The sequence below is a fragment of the Coturnix japonica genome, chromosome Z (assembly GCF_054131305.1).
Source record: "Coturnix japonica strain WE chromosome Z, WE-NBRP24, whole genome shotgun sequence".
Taxonomy (NCBI): domain Eukaryota; kingdom Metazoa; phylum Chordata; class Aves; order Galliformes; family Phasianidae; genus Coturnix; species Coturnix japonica.
In genome coordinates, this window is record NC_140702.1 from 7,304,703 (window position 1) to 7,326,255 (window position 21,553).

Genomic DNA, 21,553 nt, shown 5'->3' on the forward strand with positions numbered 1-21,553 from the left:
CACCAATACACATATTCTCCCCCATGTATTTTCTATTTTATTTTGTTTTCATATAACCTGCTCTGCAGTTTCACTGCACCAAAACAATGAGGTGGGTTTTCTTGTTGTAGAACTGGTTGTTGGGCAGTGCAACTCTAACTGCGTCAATCTTTCATTCTGGGAACAAAATATGAGTACAGCAGGGCAAAATCCACTAAAGCAGATTTATCACCTTCTCCCTGAAAATGATTTCCTCATTTAAAGGAAAACAAATAAGGAAAGCAAAAGGAAATCAGCCTTGAAAAGGAGGAAATCCTGCCACCACCTTCCAAACACTTTCAGCCCACCCCCTGCCCTTGTGCACTTGTTATCACACTGAAGGCAGCAGAAACACCATGCCCTGAGCTGGGGCCTCACAGTGGGGCCAGCATCCCACTGCAAGGTGAACATCAATTCCCTGTAGAGGAGAGGAACCACAGTTCTGTGCCCTACAGCCAGCTGTGGTATTCGACCCCCCACCTCCTCCAAGCTCTGCAACACTTTGGTTTCAAGTCCTTGTCTCTTGCTATTGCTTTGTGGAATAAATGCTATGGTAGGGTAAATTGCAAGAAAAACAGCAGGACATGGCATCAAGCCAGAGCCCCAAAATCTGCCATGTGGATAAAATTTAAAGAGAGAAGCCTGACAAAGTTGTGCTTAGCCTACAGGTGAGCACTTACAAGTGCAGTTTTCAAGCAGCCAAAGAAACAACCATGTAAAAACAGCACCAATGACTTGGCTGCTCTAAAGCAGGAGTAACTCTCTACCACAGGCTGCATCTGATGGCCCAGAAAATGGGAAGGAACTGCATGATATGAAAGATAGACAGCTCCTGGAGCCTTACCCAGGGCTCTGAGGACAGGCTAGGGGTGAGGGGCTGTCTGCTCAGCAGCTGTTCCCTCCCTGCCTGGCCATCCCACCCACCACCTCTCCCATCTGCAGAAACAGCCTGGCCTTCTGTAGCTTGCAGAAGGTTGCATATTTCACAAGGATCAGAAAAATGACAGGAAATAAGCTTCTCCTGGAGGGGCGGCCTTCCCAAACAGGATCTGGGTCCAATAGTGCCTGAACTAGGCTTCTGACCCTTGCTAATCTTGGCCCTTCCTGAATTCACCCTGTTTCCATCAGGTAGTTCCCGCTTGGAGATTATCAGCCTCCTTTATGAACATCAGGAAGGGAGAGGAAGCTTTACTGTTGGGTCTGTGCCAGGCGGGCAGCTGTATAAATCAGTGTAGTGCCACCAAAACTGGTAGTTTAAACTCTAAATATCCTTCCTCTTCTCCCCCCTGCAGCAAGGGGGAGTGGTGAAACAGAGGATTACTGACCTAGCAGCAATGTAGAGGGTTCTGTTCATGACCGTGACCAGCTGGATGTCCAGCCGGTGCCTCTGCGTGGTGTTCCGTCCCGGCTTGTGACCCACAAACACCGGATACTGTCTTGTATCTGTGGGAAGTGAAGAAGAACAAGGTTCCAGAGAAAAAGCAGAAGACAAAATGGAATCACATGTTAACACGGAAACGGCTGAAATCTGTGGTTTCTTTTCTCCCCCAGCATCACAGCCTAGGGCAGGAAGGTACTAGCACAGAGGGCTAAGGGTGCAAAGGAGAAAGTCATGTTTTAGAATACAAGAACTGTGAATTACTTTAGAATGTAAAGCTGCTCTAGAGCTCTTGGCACAGAGGTACATGGCACTTTCTCACAGTTTTTCTTTCACGGCTTGCAGACTTTAAATGCTGGCTCCTGGCTGCCAAAGTGTATCTAGCAGGACAAAGCTGTTTTACAGTAGCCCATCAATCATCACAATGACTGGATTAGTAGTGGTTAAAGCAAAAGACTTGGCTCTGAGTGGTTCAAATTGTCAGCTCAGTGGGTTTCCTACAGAATTGGACTGATATTGTAGAGCAGCTGCGGGGATTTCTGAGAAACTGTGGGTAACCACCACTCAAACTTCTTAAAATGAAAGTCACTGCATATTATTTTGGCAACCAGTCTGATACTGCAGTTCTTCTCGAAACTGAACAATACTGACTGGAAGCCTTCTATTGATCTTGTGCTATCATCAAGCCAGCTTCTTCTCCCTCTCTATCAATCAGCACAAACATTCAGTCTTTCTCTACCACAATAATGAATATTTTTGACCAAGAGCCACTTTGCTGTTAGACTGCAGATGAATGCATGATCAGGATGTCTAGGTGCACCAACTAGGAAGCTACACAAGTAAATGCAAAGACAAGAAGAGAATAAATCTCTGGTGAACATCATAATACAGAAGTGTATATTCACAGAGTTACAGACTGGCTGAAGGACATCTGAAGGCCATTTGATTTAATTCCCTGCTCAAACAGAATGACCAGAACTGGTCGCCCAGGATCACATCCAGGCAGCTTTTGAACATCTACAAGAAGGGAAAATCCACAGACTGTCTGAGCAGCCTGTGTATTGCTTAGTCATTACACAGAACTGACTAGTATCGAGCCATACTCAAGCCTTTTTCCCATCAATTTGTTTTCCAAGAGAACTGCAGCTATTTGAGGGAGCCTGATTCTTCAGAAACTCAGTTTCTGCATTGGTGTTTTTCAGCTACAAGTATTCTCTCTGTCAAGATTGGTTGAAGCACTGACTTCGACAGTACAGTTTTGGCAAAGCACTTGAGAATGTCATGTGTGAAAGGGTCTATAAATCAGACACTGAGAAGGCTTGGGGAAGCAAATTAAAAGAGTCCAGCCAGGATTTATGCTCAGAAGTCTAATATTTCTGACCAAGACCTACGTGCAAAATGGCAACTTCTAACCTTCAGGTTCTTCTCTATTCAGGTCTGTTTCCTCTATAGGAAGTCACTAATCTAACGGAAGTTGGGGCTTGCACATTCACATGCATTACAGCACACCACACTGGAGAGAATTTATCCTATGTTTCAGGGAAACAATCAGCACAACCATTTGGAAGGTGAAAACGTTGCTGCTGAAAGTCTAATGGTCGCCATAAATAAGTTTCAGTAGGATTTTCTGTGGTGTAATTCTGCCCTGCTCAAGTACCACAGATATCTCCTAGCAGTTGGAGCACATCAACTGCCTGGAAGGATCTGTCTTCCAGTTTAGTGTTCCCCAAGACAAACAGGTTTCTGGGTGTCAAGGCCAATGGAAAACATAATAAGCAAGGACACTCAAAAGACTCATATCAAAATCAAATTCCTGGTCCAAAGCAGATTAAAATATAAGTTATAATTGCTAAATAACTATTCCTTAGTACACATTTACACACTCACATGCTAAGTACTTGTTAGTAAATCAAACTTTGGGACTTCAGAATACTTTTATCTGGAGTAACTGCAATTGAGCTGTGGTAAATGTGAATAATCACTTATATTAAGTCTGGCTTGCATGGTAAAATCCATAGAAAGCTCTCCACCTGTTTTGTCAGCAAATCTCAGTACTGAGTTGCAGCTGTCTGTGTAACCCTTGATTTTGGAGAGTTTGCCAACTAGTGTTGGTAAGAAAGAAGGGGGTTTCTATTACAAAAGATTCTTTGTCTTATTTAAAAGAAAAAGAAGAATCTACGTTTCTAGCCAAAAAGGCCAAATGCTAAAGTGGAATACAGCAGAGCTCAAAGAAATAAGATTTGTTATTTGTACTAGCACAACCAATTATATTTTTAAAGCTCTGTTATTTTATTATGCTATGGTGATACTCTGAGATGAGCCACTGGTTATCCAGTCCTACAGTTTCACAGGTCAGGTGAATAACTACTTGATAATGGAGGGGGGAAAGTTTCCTTCACCTGCTTCTGGATAAAACAAATATGTAGTCTAATTATGCTATCAAAGGATCTGTTTTAAGAGGAAAAAAGGCTATGGCTTTGGAGAATCAAACAGCCCTCCGTCCAGCTGTCATAAGTCAAGAAGTTCTTGTTATTATTATCCGAGAATGTAAATTGGTTGATCTGGGATGGATGAGGGATAACAAAATACTGTCAATTTGAAGTCTACTGATTACTTATAAGCAAATGAAGGCCTCTTATACTTACAGTTGCCATGCGAAATACTGATTGGCTCAGAATCTTCTGGGAAACCAGCCCCAGCAAAGTGTAGCAGTGTGAAATATAGCAGCAAGGCTTCTGACCTCATAGTAGTTCAGCTGGGAGACTTTACTTCTTCACTTCACACTGTGGAAAATAAACAAAGGCTTAAGGGATTCGGTTTCAACCAGTGCACACAGAAATGCAAAAAGCATCAACAGAAAAGAGAATCGTAAAATCATTATGGAGACCTTCAAGATCATCAGGTCCAACCTCCAATATTTCTGAAATACCTTCAGGGATTGGGATTCCACCCTTTCCCCCAGAAGCCTGTTCCAATGCTTGCCTACTATCTCTGTGAGAAATTCTTCCTAATGTCCAATCTATACCTCCCCTGGTACAACAGAAGACTGTTTCCCCATGTCCAATCACTGGTCAACTGAGAAAACAGACCAAGTGACCAAGAAGAAATTGTCCAAGCAAGCCATTTCCCCTCTAGCCCATGCTCCAGTGGGTTCTTGGTTGAAGACAGCCAGCCTGTATCTGTGTCAGCTGTTTATATGCAACAGAGAAACTTCATGCCCTGCACTGATTAATAGCTGACATGAGTTTTATAGCAAATTCTGAGACTGTACACTCTTTGGTCTTTGTAATTAGATGATGACATACACAATAAATAAATAAAAAACACACTACATTATTCTGGTTAAGAAGAGATTAAGGGTTATGCTTCAGGACTGATTCATACCCTGTGGAGCAGTGAATCAAGTGAAGAAACACAGAAAGAGCTTGATGGAGCATGCAGAACATGTCAGTGGGCTTTGGCAGAAAAATATGTACCCATAAATTTAGGTGCCATAAAACCAATACTCCAACTTGTGATAAAATAAGGGAGAGCAGAACTGTCTAAAACCAGCATTTTTCCCTTGCATTCCACCAATGCATTCATTCATTCACATTGCATGTAGAAAAATATCCCTAAATCTTGAATGTGAAAAGAACCACAGGAGCCTTCAGATACACTGAAAGAAAACAGTGCATAATACAGTAAATAGCTCATAATTCCCAGGCAAATTTCACACAGGCATTGATCTGCAGGGGAAACTGTGGTAGATGTGGGGTTTTCTTTTCACCCCTTCCAGAGTTTTAAACGATAGATACTATCTGCCAAAGACTCTTTTTGAGGGCATTTTTACAGTAGTCTGTCAGTCACTCCACATTTATGGGCGGAAAGTCAAACTCCATAACCTACATGGTCTTTGAAACTTAATTTGGAAAACAATGTGCTAACTTGCCCTTCTGAAACATTGTTTAATATTAGATAACTATGTCTGCTTTCTCTATTAAAAAAAAAATACCACAAAAAACAAAAAATGTTTTGCACGTCTTCAGTGTTGCATTTTCATTTGCAATTTCACGGACGTAGCTGATTTCTCGACTCATATCCAATTCAAAATGTCACAATAATTAATTTCCCTTATTATATATTTGCTTTTAAGTAAATTTTCTGCTCCTCTAGCTGCACTGGAATAGAAAATCTGTTGCAGTGCAATATAGTTCCTAAGGACAAATGATTTATTGTACTCTGTGTTTGACTATTACTCAAACACAAATTGGAAACTTAGCTGATTCTATTAACACAATAACTGAGACTGAGTTAAGCTGAGACTAAAGAAAAAAAAATCCAATGTGCAGCAACGAGTGACATGAGCAAAGAGTCAGAGCGATGGCAAAGAATAAAAACAGCAACAATAAATACAGCACAATACAGAAATGTCTGTCTTTTATACCTCATATGGTGGGAGCACATACAAGCCCCAAGAGAAGCCTCCCTATCCAGCACTGGTTAGGATGATAGTTATGTGTGATTACTGACATAGCTACACCTGCCTGTAGATGCTTTCTTTGCCTGCTTCCTCCATTTGTCTCTTTAATCATCTCTTACATTTTGCCTTTACTGCTAGCACTACAGTGCAGGAAGTTTCTTTCCAGTTCCATGCCCACTGAAACCTCATTTGAGCTCCCTGGGGATGCCCAAAGTAGAAACTAGGAGAAGTAAATATGGTACTTTGAAACAGTTCCTTTCCAAAGGTTTGAATTATGCCATTATGTGGATTAATTTCTTTCTCTTCACACAATTCTCTGAAATGTAATTTTGCCACCTTTAAAACTCTGTCACTGGAAAGTGACTAAACAAGGAATCCAATCTTAACACAAAAATAAATGTGAATTATTTTTCTGAAATTGTCAGTCTGGTGCAAAACTATATTCTGAAATGCACATGATCATATGCTTATTTAGCAGGAAGAAACCCATTAAGCAATCCAGTTCTTCCTCTTGAACGTTATTCACCTGCAGCATCAGCTTGCAGGAGGGCAATGCAGACCACCTGGTTCTGGAGCAGAAGAACAGCTGCTTGCTGCTACTCTCTGTCAGCACATCCTCCGTTATCTACGTGTTCCGACCAGGAAGGTATTGAGGTACTGTATACACACTGTTGCCACTTCACCTTAGAGCCTAAAAAACTTTTCTGGTGGGTGATTTTACACCACCACTTACATGCTTACTGTTTCACATAAATATATACCAGAGGCTGCCGACAGGCAAATGAACAGCATCCAACAAACTTACACTGTCATGTACAAGTCATTGGGCCAAATCTTTTTTTCTTTTGCCTGAAAACAGTTAGCTAACAAATAAGCTTTTTGTTACCTTCTAACAAAGATCAGATCTGTAGGTTCTGAATATGCAGTTCCCTGTCACTCTTATGGGTAATTCCTACGGAGGAAAAGTTGGGAAGAGAGAGACAAAGAAGAGCAGTTTCCTGTTGTTGTAGTATTAACATCCTTGTTGGAATTCACACAAACCAATGCAAAATGCCTGGTTCTATCTGTCCGCATTTGGAGTAGACTGCAAATCTGTATCAATGTCCATGCCAATGAAGTAATGTTGAATAGGACACAAGCTACATCTAAGGTAAGTTTTTGCAAGGCAATTCAAGCGTAGTGTTATTTTTGCTGTTCTTACAATGGTGGAAAGATCTGCACTGTCAGAGTGGAATTTCAGAAAAGTGCTGATTTGAGAAGGTTACACTTATTTTTAGGACAAACATCCTTTTCAGCAAGTCCTCAACTCTGGTTGGGCTCTTGGGAGTGATGCAAATGTTCTCAAGTGCAGCTGTGCTGGAGCTACTTCTAATCAAGAATGCTTCTAAGCACAGAGGTGGAAGAAGCACCTGTAGATAGGTAGTGAGCACAGGTACCATCTCAAAATAGACATTTTGTAGATGTCCATGGAGAAAACTTCAATCAGTGCAAACCACTGTAGTTCATTTTGGCTTTCACTAAGCCATGGCTGTCCAAACTTTGGGCTTGCCTGGCCTGCAGTGGGTGGAGAAGAATTGTCTTGGGCTGCATATATGTAGGCTGCTCCAAAAGTAATGCCTCCTGTTCATTTCCATGGAAACTACAGTTACAGTCAGCACAGCAACTATTTGATAGAGCACATTCTCAGCTACAAAACATTATTTTTCAATATAGTCACCACCATTAGCTATGTGCTTTTTGCTTCTGATGAACAAGAGGCTTGCATGGCATGCTCATCAAAATCTGCTCCAGGGAGGTGAAATACAAACACTGTTGCCACTGCTGAATTGTGCCACCCACCACTGTTGGTCTCCATAAAAACCTCAGCAAGTGTCAGTGAATGTCAATGGTCGCCGCTTTTCCTGCATGGAGGAATTCAGTCCCACACCTTTACTTCATATGCAGTTCCATATCAGAAGTCCATCTGTCACACTGCGACAGAATGTAATGGAATACTGGTGGGAAGGTTCAACTTCTACTGCCATACCACCAACATCCACCTCTGATTTTGCGGGTCAACATGATAAAATAGGAGGCATTGCTTTTGGAGCCAGAGTCAGCTGCACTGTGAGCTGTGATGGTCTGTGTATGCCCTGTGGTCTGTGGGTTGGACATGCCTGCACTAAGCCATATAGACTGAGAGAAACCCCATTATATATTAGATATATAGACTCAGAAACCCCATTCTTCCTGTTCGAAATATGCTCATTGCTCCTGTAAGGGAAGCTAGTAGTCACAAGAAGAGTGAGTTGTGACACTGTTTTTTCCATAGCAGACCCCTGGAACACATCCTAGCAGCAGATTGTTTATGTCTAACAAATGACCTGTCACTCTTAAACTGATAGTATAGAACAGATTTCTTCTTTTTGCATTCTTAAGATGAATATAAGTACAACTTCATGCAATATACTTCAGAGCTCAGATTCCTCTTACTGAAGTTGGTGACTTCAGTTATCTATGCAATATGACTTTCTTGTTATTCTGTGTTTCTTCCTTTTTGCCACAAGTATTAATAAACTATATAAAGTCTTAATTCACATTGAAATAAAAATTTTGCTTTCTTAGCCATAATATGTTTTCCTGTTCCTGAGCAGCCCAAAAGGGAATCAGTCAGCTCTGAGTAGGATACCAGTACAGCGCAGTTGCTATTACATTTGCTTAACCTTCCTGAAAGCTTCCTCATAAATATGAATCTACAAATGTTTGTATAGATACATGTGTACATATATATATAAATATAAATGTATTACACTGTCTCCCAACATATGTGTGTAACAGTATTAATTCAGTAAAAGTCATCCTGCTGATGTGAAGGAGTTTCTGAAGTTTCATGAAAGTAGTGATCATTCCAATTCAAAGAGAAAATCTCATTTTTATTAGCCATATTCCTTGTCAGAATCTCTAACTATCTGTGCCAGCGAGAAGCCAATACAATAAGCTCTGCTTTCTGCTACTTGAACTTCACAGCATTTGGAAAACAACAATCTGCATGAAAATGGATATACAGTAACTGCTTGGCCAAGGAAATGAACATATGTCTACTGCAAGGCTACTCCTGTAATAGGGCTATTGTATTTGCAGCTACTAGACTCCAGCAAAGTTAGATCCATCACATAAAAAGTCATACAGGGAAGTGCTGACTCCCTGGTATATTCTATGAAAGTACACAGCCGTATTTAATCTCAAGCACAAATTCTGCAGCAACAGCAATGACATATCCACAAATAACTACCAGAAGAGACACTCTTCCATGCTAGAAAAACTCCCATCTTTCTGCCTTTGCCTCACACTATGTTTTGCTACTCCTGTTAAAACCCAAGTCAAATCAGAGTATGTAACCATGTCAAAACTTTCCCATGACACACTAAGCCTGATCAGTAATGGATAGATCTTGTTATATTCATTTCTTACAGACTTTCTTTATACTCTGATGGGATGTGTTCACGCAGAACAGCTGCACTTCAATCCACAAATTATTAGGCTTAATGTGAGAATTACCAGTTAAAATAGAATGGCCTGTTTTAGGCATGAACCAAGACCAGAAAACTTAATGGCCATAAAAAACCATGACAGCCTTAAAATCTTTTATTTCCACAAACATGTGGCAGTAACTTACAGCCTAGAAGTATAGTAAAAAGGGATAGTACTTAACCAAACAGCAAGGAAACAAAAAAAGTAATGAATTTGAACTACTGCTTAAGAAAAAACAGATGACCAGAAAAAGTAGCAGCATCTGTGAGTCACAAAATACTCAATAAATAGCCCATCTTATTACATCCATCGTCTCTTACGCTAGGAAAAGCAAAATGACCACCCCAAAAAATAAAAATAAAAATAAAAATGGTAGGAGAGAAAATTATGTGAGTTGTGTAAGAGGTAAAAAATAAATGAGATTTTCAGGCAATAAGAGCTTTAAAAGCATGCGAGTGAGTCAGACACTGTTTCACTGAAAGAGATTTACCTGTTCATAACAAAAAGCACATTCTGACCCTCACACTTGCACACATGCTGTGCCATGCTGAAGGCAGGGTGCAGAAACCAGCCACCCAACCTGAATTCTATTCCCTACTGAAGTACAGATTAGCCATCTGATGCTGACAGCAAACCTTTACCTCCTCTGGCTTACCAAGCCTTTGAAAATCAGAGTGGAGCACATTCTCACTGCTATTTACCACTTTACAGTTCCTACAAAGTGAAAGACAAGAGTTCTGCACAAGTCAGGGAAAGGAATTAGTAACAACACAACAGTGACAACAACAGCAGCAATAACAGTAAGAAGACAGGAATACAACCTGTGGGCTGTAGCTTCCATACAATAAGGGCAGCAAGGCCAGTGCTGTGGGGCTGTTCTGGAGTGCATTTGTTGTTTGCACCTATTTGGGTGGTGGGCTGACCGCCCCACAAGCACCTCCTGTGGATGCACCTGGCCACAGACAGGACTGTGCAAGAAGCCCAGACTTAACAGCACCATGGGATCAGGCAGATGTGAGTGAACAAAAGCTCAGCGAGTGCTTAGCTCTGAAGACAGGAGAGACAAGTGGCCAACAGCAAGATACAGCACAGAGTGCCAGACATGATAACTGAATTGGCACATGGCAAGGCAATGGCCAGGTTGGCCAACTCATTTTCTCTTGTTGTGGCCCTAACTAGTCGTTGCTGCTCAGCCACCTGAATACTGGTGCAGATGGCCACAGAGACTTAACGCCAACACTGTGCCCATCACCACTACCAACATCTTTTTGTGACCAGCAGTGCCACCATCATTCATCTTTCCTCTCCTGTCCCACTCCTGTTGTCTCTACAGCTGGCCATTCATTTTATGTGGCCAAAAAAGCACTCTAGCACTCCAGGTATCTGGCCCTTATACAAAGGAGGCTGGTGTGTGAACGTATTGGATGATCACCACACCACATGGTAGCTCAGGGCCTTTCTTGAATGCTGGGAAGTAGGCAGAGCCCAAGGGAGGATCACAGAATCACAGAATCACAGAATGACCCGGGTTGGAAGGGACCTCAAGGATCATGTAGTTCCAACCCCCCTGCCTAGCAGGGCCACCAAACATACACCTTTACTAGATCAGGTTGCCCAGAGCCCCGTCCAACCTGGTCTTGAACACCTCCAAGGACGGGGCATCCACAACCTCACTGGGCAGCCTGTTCCAGGACCTAATCACTCTTCTAGTAAAGAACTTTCCCCTAACATCCAACCTAAATCTTCCCTCCTTCAACTTAAAACCATTTCCACTAGTCCTGCTATTATCAGCCCTTTCAAAGAGTTTACTCCCCTCCTATTCCCTCCTGCTATCCCTATTGGATCCTACCCCTCCAACATCCCTTTTGGCCCTTACATACATGAGTGAAGTACATCCTCCATAACTTTCTCTGCATATTAGAAAGTTTTCCCCAGATGTAAGAGGAATGCATGGGTGCCCCCTGTTATACTTACTTTACTGCCATTTTAATTGGATTCAGCACTGCTTACTCATTGCCCAGCTGCTGTGGGCTGCACGCCAGATGTGACAATTAGGCCCAAGGGAACGACACCAATGAGAGCGATTCTGCCTCATATAGCAATCAACATTTACCTTTATTAAAAAGAATAATACAGACTTTATTACCAGTTGGATGAAACAGACACAGGGGCCATGCAGAACTTCCCATTATGATCTGCCAGATTTATGCAAAGCCAAGTACTTTTTCCAGTGATTTTCAGGAGTATCTGCTTATTTTGTTCAGGTCTACACAATCATGAGTTCTCACCAGCTTTCCTCTCCCTTTTTGCAGCATTACAAGGCCATATATCAAGCACCGTAATGTCAGCTATGATATGTAACATCATTACCTCCTGCCTCAGTAAGTGATAAGCTGAAAAGATTTGGACAACCCTCAGGCAGAACTGATGAGCCTCGGCCTGCAGAATGGTAGTAGCAGGTGTCAAGTCAGTAGGCAAAACTCAGCATGCCTAATGCTATCAACCTGTCTTGTCAAGATCAACGTTACTGTCTGATCCAGTGCAGTATGAAAAGAAAACACAGAGAACAAATGGAGGCCTAAATAGGAGAAATCTTCTGCTGACCCGAGCAAGACATCCCTGATGAATGCAGCATTAATAGGTTGCTGTTGTTCAGAGAGGGAACAGTCAGATGGAAGATGAACATCTCCCAGATGGAATTAGAAGCATCTCAGGACTATCGATTTTGGTTGTAACCTTCACTGTAAACAGTCCACGGGGGCCTCATCAGCCACCTGTTCAGTGATATTTGCATTGAAATATAGAGCCAAAGCAAATGAGAAAATGGCCACGGTTCCTTGCTGGAGCATCTGCTCTTTTCCGTCCCTCTGTCTAAGCATCACCAGGAATAGCAATGGTACATGTTTTAGAGGAAAGGGTAACAACAGTGGCACAAGCTCACTCACGCAGCACCAGAAACAATAAACACACCATTTGTTATGATGTTGATGGTGGTGGTAGCAGTATTATATCATGCAATATTTCACTTTCTAATAATTGCTCAATTTTATACTGAAATCACGCTTGCCAAAACTGGGAGGAAAGCCATCTGTGCTTGGAAGATGACTGCCAAAAACATTTGCAATTTTATTTTGGGGTTATAAACCTGCAGAATGGAACAAAGGCAATGCCTAAATAATCCTTCTCACTCACCACCCCCAAGCACATACAGCAACAGACCTAACCCTAAAACAGCTTAGCTCGTCTTTTCAAAGATGTCCTTATTATTTTTAAAAGCCTCACATTTAAGAGACAAAATATTGCTCTGTTGATTGTTTGTGGGACTACAGCACACTTCTGTCAAGGTTTGGAATAGATTTAAGGGTTAAATGTAGCAATCACTGCCTTTTGAAAGGAGAAAACGCCATCTCTAACATATAATCTGCTGTTTCATCTCAGCATATTTAACAGAAAACAGATACACTACCAGCAACACCATTACTTTCCCCAGCACCCACTTTGCCTGGGAAACATCAGTGCCCATCAGCTGATCTTCCATTCTCTCAGCTAATAGATGGAACAGAAATTACGTAGCTGTAGGTGACCCAAAGCTACAATGGGAGTGAAACACAGCCTCCTTTTGTTTTCTTTCCCTTTGGATAATAAAGATGAAACATGGAGCCTGCTATATTTTCACAGCAATACTGACAACTGTCACTGATTAAAACTTTGATGCAGCCCCACAGACACTGTCCCAGCTGCCATGTGCCTGCTGTAAGTGTGACTTTAGAGGCACGCGGTTCTCTTAAATCACTTTTTCCAGCTCAGCCAGCTCTTCAGGACAGGTTTCCTCAGCTCCTCAGCATTTGCCTCCTTTCACTGCTGGTATGTACTTAAATGGATTCCAGCCCTTCTTCATCCTCTAACGAGAAAGAAGGCTTAAATTACAAATCCTCTTATGTCCGTGTAAAAGATCAGATTGATATATAAGAGCAGAGGTTAACGCTGAAGAATAAGTTAGGATCCCATAGAACATATTGCTGGGCTTAAAGCATCTAATTGCTGCTTATCACAACAACAGAAACCTCTGTATTGCTTTTGTTGGTTTTTTTTGTTTTTAGAGCAAGAAATGCAAGGCTAACTCTTCAAGCGTGATCTCCAGCTGTGCTCTTCAAGTAACTTATTTGTAATGAAAGCAATGGGCACCATTTTAAAGAAGGACAGTAGAGAAATGCAGATCATCACATGTAAGCTGTTAAATAATCAGGCCACACTACGTAGCTTTGTTACAACTGGGCTTGGTTCAGCTGTAAGTACAGCTGAATTTCTGCAGAAATTGACTCAATAACACGCCTCCCCTTACCCTGAGTGAAATAGCAAGTTCTGCCAGGCTATTTTCCAACAGGCACCAGTCCACCTGGGTACGAAGCAGTTTGATACAACAACAGATTGTTCCCCTGCCCTCAAAATGTGAATGAATCCTACTGTAACACTAGAAACGCTAAGAATGGACATTGACATCCATGGATTAATTGCTCCGGCAGCAGTGCTGCTCTACCCAATAGTGCTTCGCTCAAGAGGAGGCTCTGGTCAGCTCAACACTGCTCTGCATTGCAGCAGTATAGTCATGGCAACAGCGCAGTGTAGGCCAGACCTCAGCATCCCCTGCCGTGAAGGCTACTCAGCACAAAGAAACACAAACACAGTGGCCAGCAAGCTGACTCTTACAGGCAAAGAGAATGATCAGGCTTTTCCCTTTGAAAGGCAGGCAAATTTAACTTGATAAGTAATGTTTGTCCCTGACAGATAGGAACTGTAGGCAAGCAAGGAGCTTGCAGTGTATATTTTTAACTTTAGCCCCCAACTTGTTTATGAAATCAGCTTTCTCAGGTTTCTCTGCACCTTTCAGTAAAACATGCGATTACTGCAAACATGAATAATGTCCATGAAAAGAAGTGTTATCTCTGAGGAAAAAATTAACAGAGCTGTTGGAGAAGCACACGTTTATGGGGAACAAAACCCACAAACTGCTTAGTGCAAGGAAATAAGCAAATTGGGTGGGAATACCATAATTCAACACAACGTGCAATGCCTTTCTCCCTTGTACATCCACCCATCTATTCACATCTCCATATGCTCAGGCAGTCTCCAGAATTTAAAAGACTCATATTTCACAAGAAAGAGTCTTTATTAAAACATAAGAGAAATTTCACAGATCTCTGTCTTTTCTGATTATTCTCCATCATCAAATGTTTTTGTGTTTTTTTTCTTTGATAGTTTTGGAAACCTTATAGAGATAAAATAAATCTGACTTTGAGGCAAAACCAAAAAACAAAACAAAACAAAACAAAACAAAAAAAAACACAAAAACCCAACCAAAAATCTATTTAGTTTGCTTTTCCTCTCAGATGAGCATGATGCCTGTGCTAATCCAGTTCCTGCAGTTTGCTAGTAATTGCTGGCTGCAAGTGGAAGTCCCTGGGCTTTATTCTGCCTACATTCGTGCCCAAACAATTCCCAAATTTTATATCACAAATAATCCTAATAGTTTTAAGGATAAGTGAGTGCAACAAAGAACCTTATCCTCAAGAGTGCCTTTTGAGTAAAGAGCTCTCCTCAGCAGGGCAATATGACACATTCTTTGCTCATCTCTTCACTGCATCACAGGGTTATGAAAAAGAAAACAGAAGGCAAAGCAAGAAGCCAACATATAAGTTAAAGAATATCCTATTTTCAGGATACTGCTGAGACTAACTATATTGTCAGTTGACCCGGACATAAGGTTAATTACTGTAATTCAATTTATTTTAAGGGAAAATGCTGTATGCAGATATCATCAATTAACCTCAGAATATAAAAATTACAATTCCTGTGATTAATAGAACAGCGTGAGATCACTTTAATTACTGGGAGTCTGTTACTGAGTGGAAGTAGAGACTTATATGATGTGATTCCAAGGGCAAGCTTAAAATTGAGGCTTGTGGGTCAGAAAAAGTAAAAAGAGATCAGTTAGACACAGACTGAGCCCCTGCACACACAGATACACTGCTCTCTTCTTCCAACACGCATTCACTCACATACTGAAGAATACCAGCATCCTTACACGTTCAGTCACACCTGCTTCTTGGCACATCATGAGGGAATTAGAGCAGCACAGAAAAGAGAGTTCAAAGCAGCATTGACAAATGCCTGTACTACAAGTTACAAGAGCAATAGCTCTGTTATTATGTGCTTTGCTTCTTTGGAAAATCTGTGGAGAAAGAGGTTCAGTGTAGCAAGAGAGAACAAGACCACTGAGTATGACTGCCTGAATAGGGTGTGATGGATGAGCTTCCTTGCAGGTAGGAAAAGCCTCTAATCTGTTCCCTGGCTCATTGGTGGAGCACAGCAAAGCCATTCTCCTCCAGGAAATATTCTCTCTCTTTTCAAAACCACATGCAGCGTTTTTTGCAAAGGACAACCCGGACTGTCACTCACATGAGACAGCAGTCTGTTTCCAGATCCTCTGCTAGGGCAGGCTCAGCAACACAGCACTGAGACAAAGACATTTCTATACTGCTTGTGATTTCTACAGCTATTTTAGGAATGATTGGTTGCATTCAGATTCCAGCAGCAAATAAAGAGATACATGGGAAGATAAGCCACTTTCATAGAACCATCACTCAGCTAACGACTGATGCTGAAAACATCATTACTGATACCCCAGCGAGTTTTGTAGAGCTTAAGAAGAAACTCACCATGTGCAACAAACAGAATGTAGGCACCATCCTCATGATAAAAACACAACTCTGTTACCAGGGCAGGTGTCTCGTCCTGGGATTCACTGAAGGAAGTCCGTCTCTACCTATAATATCACTGCTTGCCTGGGCAACTCAAGATCTACTCCCAAACTGCTCTTTTCTCCCTCACCCCTAGAACTTCCCTCTTTAAAGATGGGGAACACAAGAAAAGCAAAAGTTCAGTAGCTGAGTGCACTGATGTGAATTTAGCAAGACTGCTTGATGAGGAGGCACACACAGTTATGGGTTTTCTTCAGGTCTGCCAGGTGCTTGTGAACCCAGATGAATTCTTCATATTTTGCCTGACAGAACAAAAATTCCTCTGTAGCATGGGGAGGAAGACAGCATAGCTGGCAAGCTGCTGTTGTTATTTCTTACTCTGCAGTTCTGCTGCTTATGTGATTTATATCAAATGCTGCAGTGAGAGTTTCCTCTAACTTTGAGTTGGCCTCAATAACATGGACATTCCGCTGATCAGCTGCCAGGAGCTGATCTGCAGCCAAGACACAAATTCCTGCCAGTAGAGAGAAAAGAAAAAAAAAATACAAAAAGACATTAGACCAGAAAATCAAATTATTTTCTAATGAGACTGAACACACACACTGTGTCTGTAGAGATCCAGTTTGCCATCAAGGTGTAGACTCCAGTCTGGAAACCCTACTTCAAGACTTGCCTACATCTGGGATTATGCTTCCTCGTACCACAGAGCAGCAATTCTCCAGCTTGCAGCAGAAACACACAGTTAGCAGCTACAATTAAAGGGCATTGACTTGTTTTTATTCATACTGCTAGTAATGCTGACCTTGATGTCTGCTGGATTGAGGGCAGCAATTGGAAGTGATTCCCACTGGATTTCAGAGAAAACTGTGGCTGCTGCTCAGCCCATGCCATCCACGTCAGCTCATGAGTGATGTTACTTTACCATTTATAAGCCTTATGCCTACAAAGGATGAAATTTACGGACACTTACAAGCTTATGAAAGTACACAGTCTTAGATAAAGACTCAGTTTCATATTGCTAACTTTGTGGCTTTTGGGCTAAGTCTTTCCTCTAAAATGAGGAAATGGAAATACCACATCCAAGTTTCCTGCGGAATTTGAGGTTATCCTTAATCTGTCAGAAGAGTAATTGTTTTCTTGGAGTAACCAATAAGATGCTTTTGGTCTTATCACACACTGCATCTCTTCTCATTAAAATTTGCCTTTGAGCGATTCAAAGTAGAATTTCATGGGGATTACTCTTCTGTGGTAAACATCACTACATCAGTTTCAACTAAAGGACTATTTGCACATGCGTGTGCCTATAGTTAAACCCGTGCTCGTGAGAAACTCAGTTTCACAGCATCTGTGGCCGTTGTGTGTTGACAATTTCTGGTTTTCTGAACAACAGGACCACCTACAAAATGGTACGTGATGGCTCAGCACAAAAGCTTTCAGATCCAAACACAGTACATGCCACACAACTACAGAAGAGTTTAACACTGACACTGGAAAAAAACCCAAAAAGATGACTGTGAAATACAAGAAAATAACAGCCTGGATAGGAGCTTCTTGGAGCAGCTTTTGGAAGATCTCTCACTGTCTTGGCACCCAAGCCACATGAAGGACCTCTTTCAGGCATTTGCCCTCTTCTGATGGAAAAAAATAATAATAATAAATTGGTTTGAAAGAAAGCACTTAACCTACAAAATCTCTACTGGCAGCTCAGAGATGCTCTGTTACCTGACATCTTTGTCACCTCAGGGCTCTCAGCAACAGCTTTTCCTAAATAACTATCACAGGAGCACAGCAGTGGGAGGAATAGCCCAGAATTTCCCCTCACTCTCAAAAACTTCAAGAAAGGAAGCTCTGCATTTGGTGTACTTACCAGTAAAGCTACCTACTTTTAGACTCAGAAACAAATCCAGGTACAGAACCAGTGGCACTCACTAAACATGATGATCAATAATTTTGAACAGCAACAGTGAAAAATATGAATTTTGACTGTATTCTTACCCATTTCAAAAGTAGGTTAAAAAAACAACAACAGGTTGTCAATTACTAAACCACCTCATCCAATACTGCGGCCTACCACAACTTTCTTCCTTAATTTGAAGTATGAAATCACTTTTGTTTCCTTTTTTCCCAGCAAATAATTGTACATTTTTTTCCCCTGCTTGTGTTTAAAGGATTCTTTGTCTCTCATGAACAAGAAGAAATAATCTGCACAGGAGCTGCCTGGAGGACCATGTAGTTGTAAGAGGCCGCAGGAGCATGTGGCTAAACAAGACTAGTTTGATGACTGAAAACACTATTTAAAATGTTTTCGTAAAGAACAAAATTTATTTGTGAGAGTGAAAGCTCTGATGCCTCTGGATGAAGCTGCAAGAAATGACTGCACGCTTCCTTTCTTACTCTCAAGAAGCTTTCCACAATCGCCTTCCTTCACCACAGTTACTTGCAGGGACTTTCTCTTGTAAAAAAACTTGGCTTTCCTCACAGAAGAACAGATTTGGCTTTCCTTACACCAGAACAGATTACTCCCCTTACTCACACACACCCTTACATTCCCCAAAAAACTGAGAACATTATTTCTGCTGCAAGCTCGTGAGGACAGATGGTATCTTCCCTCTTTATTTTGGGAGAACTGTAAGAAGATCACAAATATAAATATATTTAAAAAAAAAAAACAAAATGAAAAACAAACTAAACAAACAACAACAACAAAACCCCTACCCAGCTCTTGATGATCAAAGGATAATTAACCTTGGAAAACAATTTTTAATGTCCATTTTGATAAAGTTGCCTTACGACATTCTCTTTTCTGAAAGGAGCTCTGAAGGGAGGTATGACAGGGAAGAACTGGGATGAAGAGATGCAGTTGGGTAAGGAAGAAGAAGAGGAAGTTGCTTCCTTCCAGAAAGCTCCTTGTTTTTCCATCATGGGAGATAGAGCAAGCCAGTTGGTCTTTCTCAATCACTAGAGTTGGGCACTCTGCTTTCCCTTGACCTGTCCAACAAGGATAATCATTTCCCTCTGCCAGGAACCAAGAACATAGACCCTGCTGTGTACTCTCTGGGGCAGGACACAGCAATCCAGAACTCTGCCTGACTAGAAATGCAAATAGTCATAAAAATCTTTTCATAACAACTTTAGCTGATCTCTCATGCTCTCTCTAAGCATGCCGTGCATGCTTAGAAATGCACAAGGTCAAACATCTTAGAACAAGAACGCTAAGCCAATGCATGCTCCATAGGCTTCTCCTGCTTAGGTTTCTCTCAGACAAGATTCAATGTACTGCATGAACCAACAGACACATCTTCTCTTAAAAATTTTCCTTTCCAATATGCCTCTTTGCCTCTTTCAAGTTATCTCTAATGTAAACACAGACATAAAAGAATGCTCTGTTTTATGACAGGCCGGAAACAAAGCTGCTCTAATTAGCAAAAACAGATTTGACTTTAGAGGTAACACAGTTTTGAATGCTAGAATAAGAAACCCCTCATTTCGGCTTTTCAGCGGCTTTTCTTCCACCTTTCTTCCTTCTTATACCCTTCCCTCTTTGACTCTGAAAATCTATACAATTGATGAATTGATGATTTCCTACAAAAGGAATCTGATTACTGATTGGTACTTTGTCACAAACCACCTGCACAACATCTACAGTCAACTGATGTCACATGTCAGCTGAACAAAATCCTGTTGCAGTTCTGTCCAAACTATTGTTGCTATTTCTGGCTGGATCCAACTACAGCAGAGAAGCTGTAACCCAGTTTCTATCTATCACAAATCACAGCTGAGGCTACAGCCCATATAGCAAAATACTGCTGGGGATTAAAGTAGAAAATGTGATCCACACAGCTACCAACAGACAAAAAAAGTGAAAAAGATACTTCTCCACTGGAAGAACATACAGCTCCAATGGAAATCACAGAATCACAGAATGGCCCAGGCTGGAAGGGACCTCAAGGTTCATGAATCTCCAAGCCCCCTCCACAGGCAAGGCCACCAACAACCACATTTAATACCAGACCAGGCTGCCCAGGACCCCATCCAACCTGGCCTTGAACACCTCCAGGGATGGATGGAGTATCCACAACCTCACTGGGGAGTGTGTTTTACACCAGGAATGTGCAAAATTTAATGAAATAAAATAAAATAATAAAATAAAATAAAATAAAATAAAATAAAATAAAATAAAATAAAATAAAATAAAATAAATAAAAAAAAAATAAAAAAGGCCTTGCCTTGAAAAAGTTTACAATCCACTAGACAAAGGACAAAGACCTTCAAAATTCAACCACTTACTCACGCACATACATGGATGAGTTCCTCAAGATAGATGAGCTACTGTTTGCAGTTTCTGTTTCGGCAGGAACATGGCTTTGGAACACTATTTTCCAATTCAGAAAGCACAGACAGGATTAATCTCACTGGCAATATTCAACTCATAATCAGTGTCTTTAGTGCTTGTATCATTATCAGCAGATCAGTCAGCTGCCGTTTTTTTCTAGGTATAGCCACTGAAGGTATCTAAGTAGCAAAAGACTTGTTATTAAATCTCCTCTTTTTCCTTCAAAGCAGTTTGCAGAATCAGTGGTGCACAAAAAAAACCTGGGCAGGGCCTGGGATTGGGACTGCACAATTCACCATTCTGGGTTCAGTAACAAGAGAAACGGTGTCCCACATTATTCAGTTGTCCTGTTGAAGTTTTCCTTTGTTCTGCCCAAGCAATCATGTTGAATTGCATTTCATTATGAGATTCCAACGGCTCAATACTCCAAACATCATAACAAACTCACACTTAAAAGAAAAACTCAAGTCACTATTCTAGGACAAACTGAAGGTTGAACATGCAGTTACCTGGTGACAGAGCTAAAAGAACATGGTTTCAATCAACAGCCATTCATTTTTCATTTTCAGTTCTAGCAGCAATGAGACTGTATTAAGCAATACTTTGTTGTTTAAAGAAAACACCACAGACAAAAAGAAAAGATACAGTCACGCATATTAGAGCTTTGAGTTAAAGTCGCAGCCAGACCTTGTACAATATAAACAGCAGCAGCAGTTCCCTTGAGACTGCAGTGTTACACACAAAACACTTCATTGATGTCTCTGAGGAACCAAAGGAGGATGGAGGTCTATTTTAGCTAACAATTCTAATCCTCCAGTTGCTTTCTCCATAAACAACACTTAGCTTCTCCTCTAACCATAGCAGCAGCTAACAGCCCATCTACTCACTGCTTTGACTTGCACTTAATACAGCTCAGTAAGTTTCACCTCTAAGTATTTTCCTAAATTCAAAATGTTGCTAAAAATATGCTTTTTGGAGCATATTAATCTATGTCTTCAATATCCAAAGGCAGCGAAAGCTTCCGAAAGAAGTATCTCAGAGGCAAGGAATGAACACCACCTGATCTCGGTCTTTCATTACTTGCCATTTACCCT

The 21,553-nt window shown here is 41.2% G+C and overlaps 1 protein-coding gene across 7 annotated transcripts in view; it reads right to left on the bottom strand.

Annotated features, from left to right (window-relative positions):
* SEMA6A (semaphorin 6A) overlaps positions 1-21,553 on the bottom strand; it is a 110,242-nt gene that overhangs the window by 55,806 nt on the left and 32,883 nt on the right. For all 7 annotated transcript variants that reach the window (XM_015849992.3, XM_085529606.1, XM_015849991.3 and 4 more), the window contains exons 2-3: positions 4,042-4,179; positions 1,344-1,461 (exon numbers count right to left, since the gene is read on the bottom strand). In XM_015849992.3, the coding sequence (XP_015705478.1) occupies positions 1,344-1,461; positions 4,042-4,141 (218 nt within the window). In that variant the 5' untranslated portion in view covers positions 4,142-4,179. The remainder of the gene's footprint in view (positions 1-1,343; positions 1,462-4,041; positions 4,180-21,553) is intronic.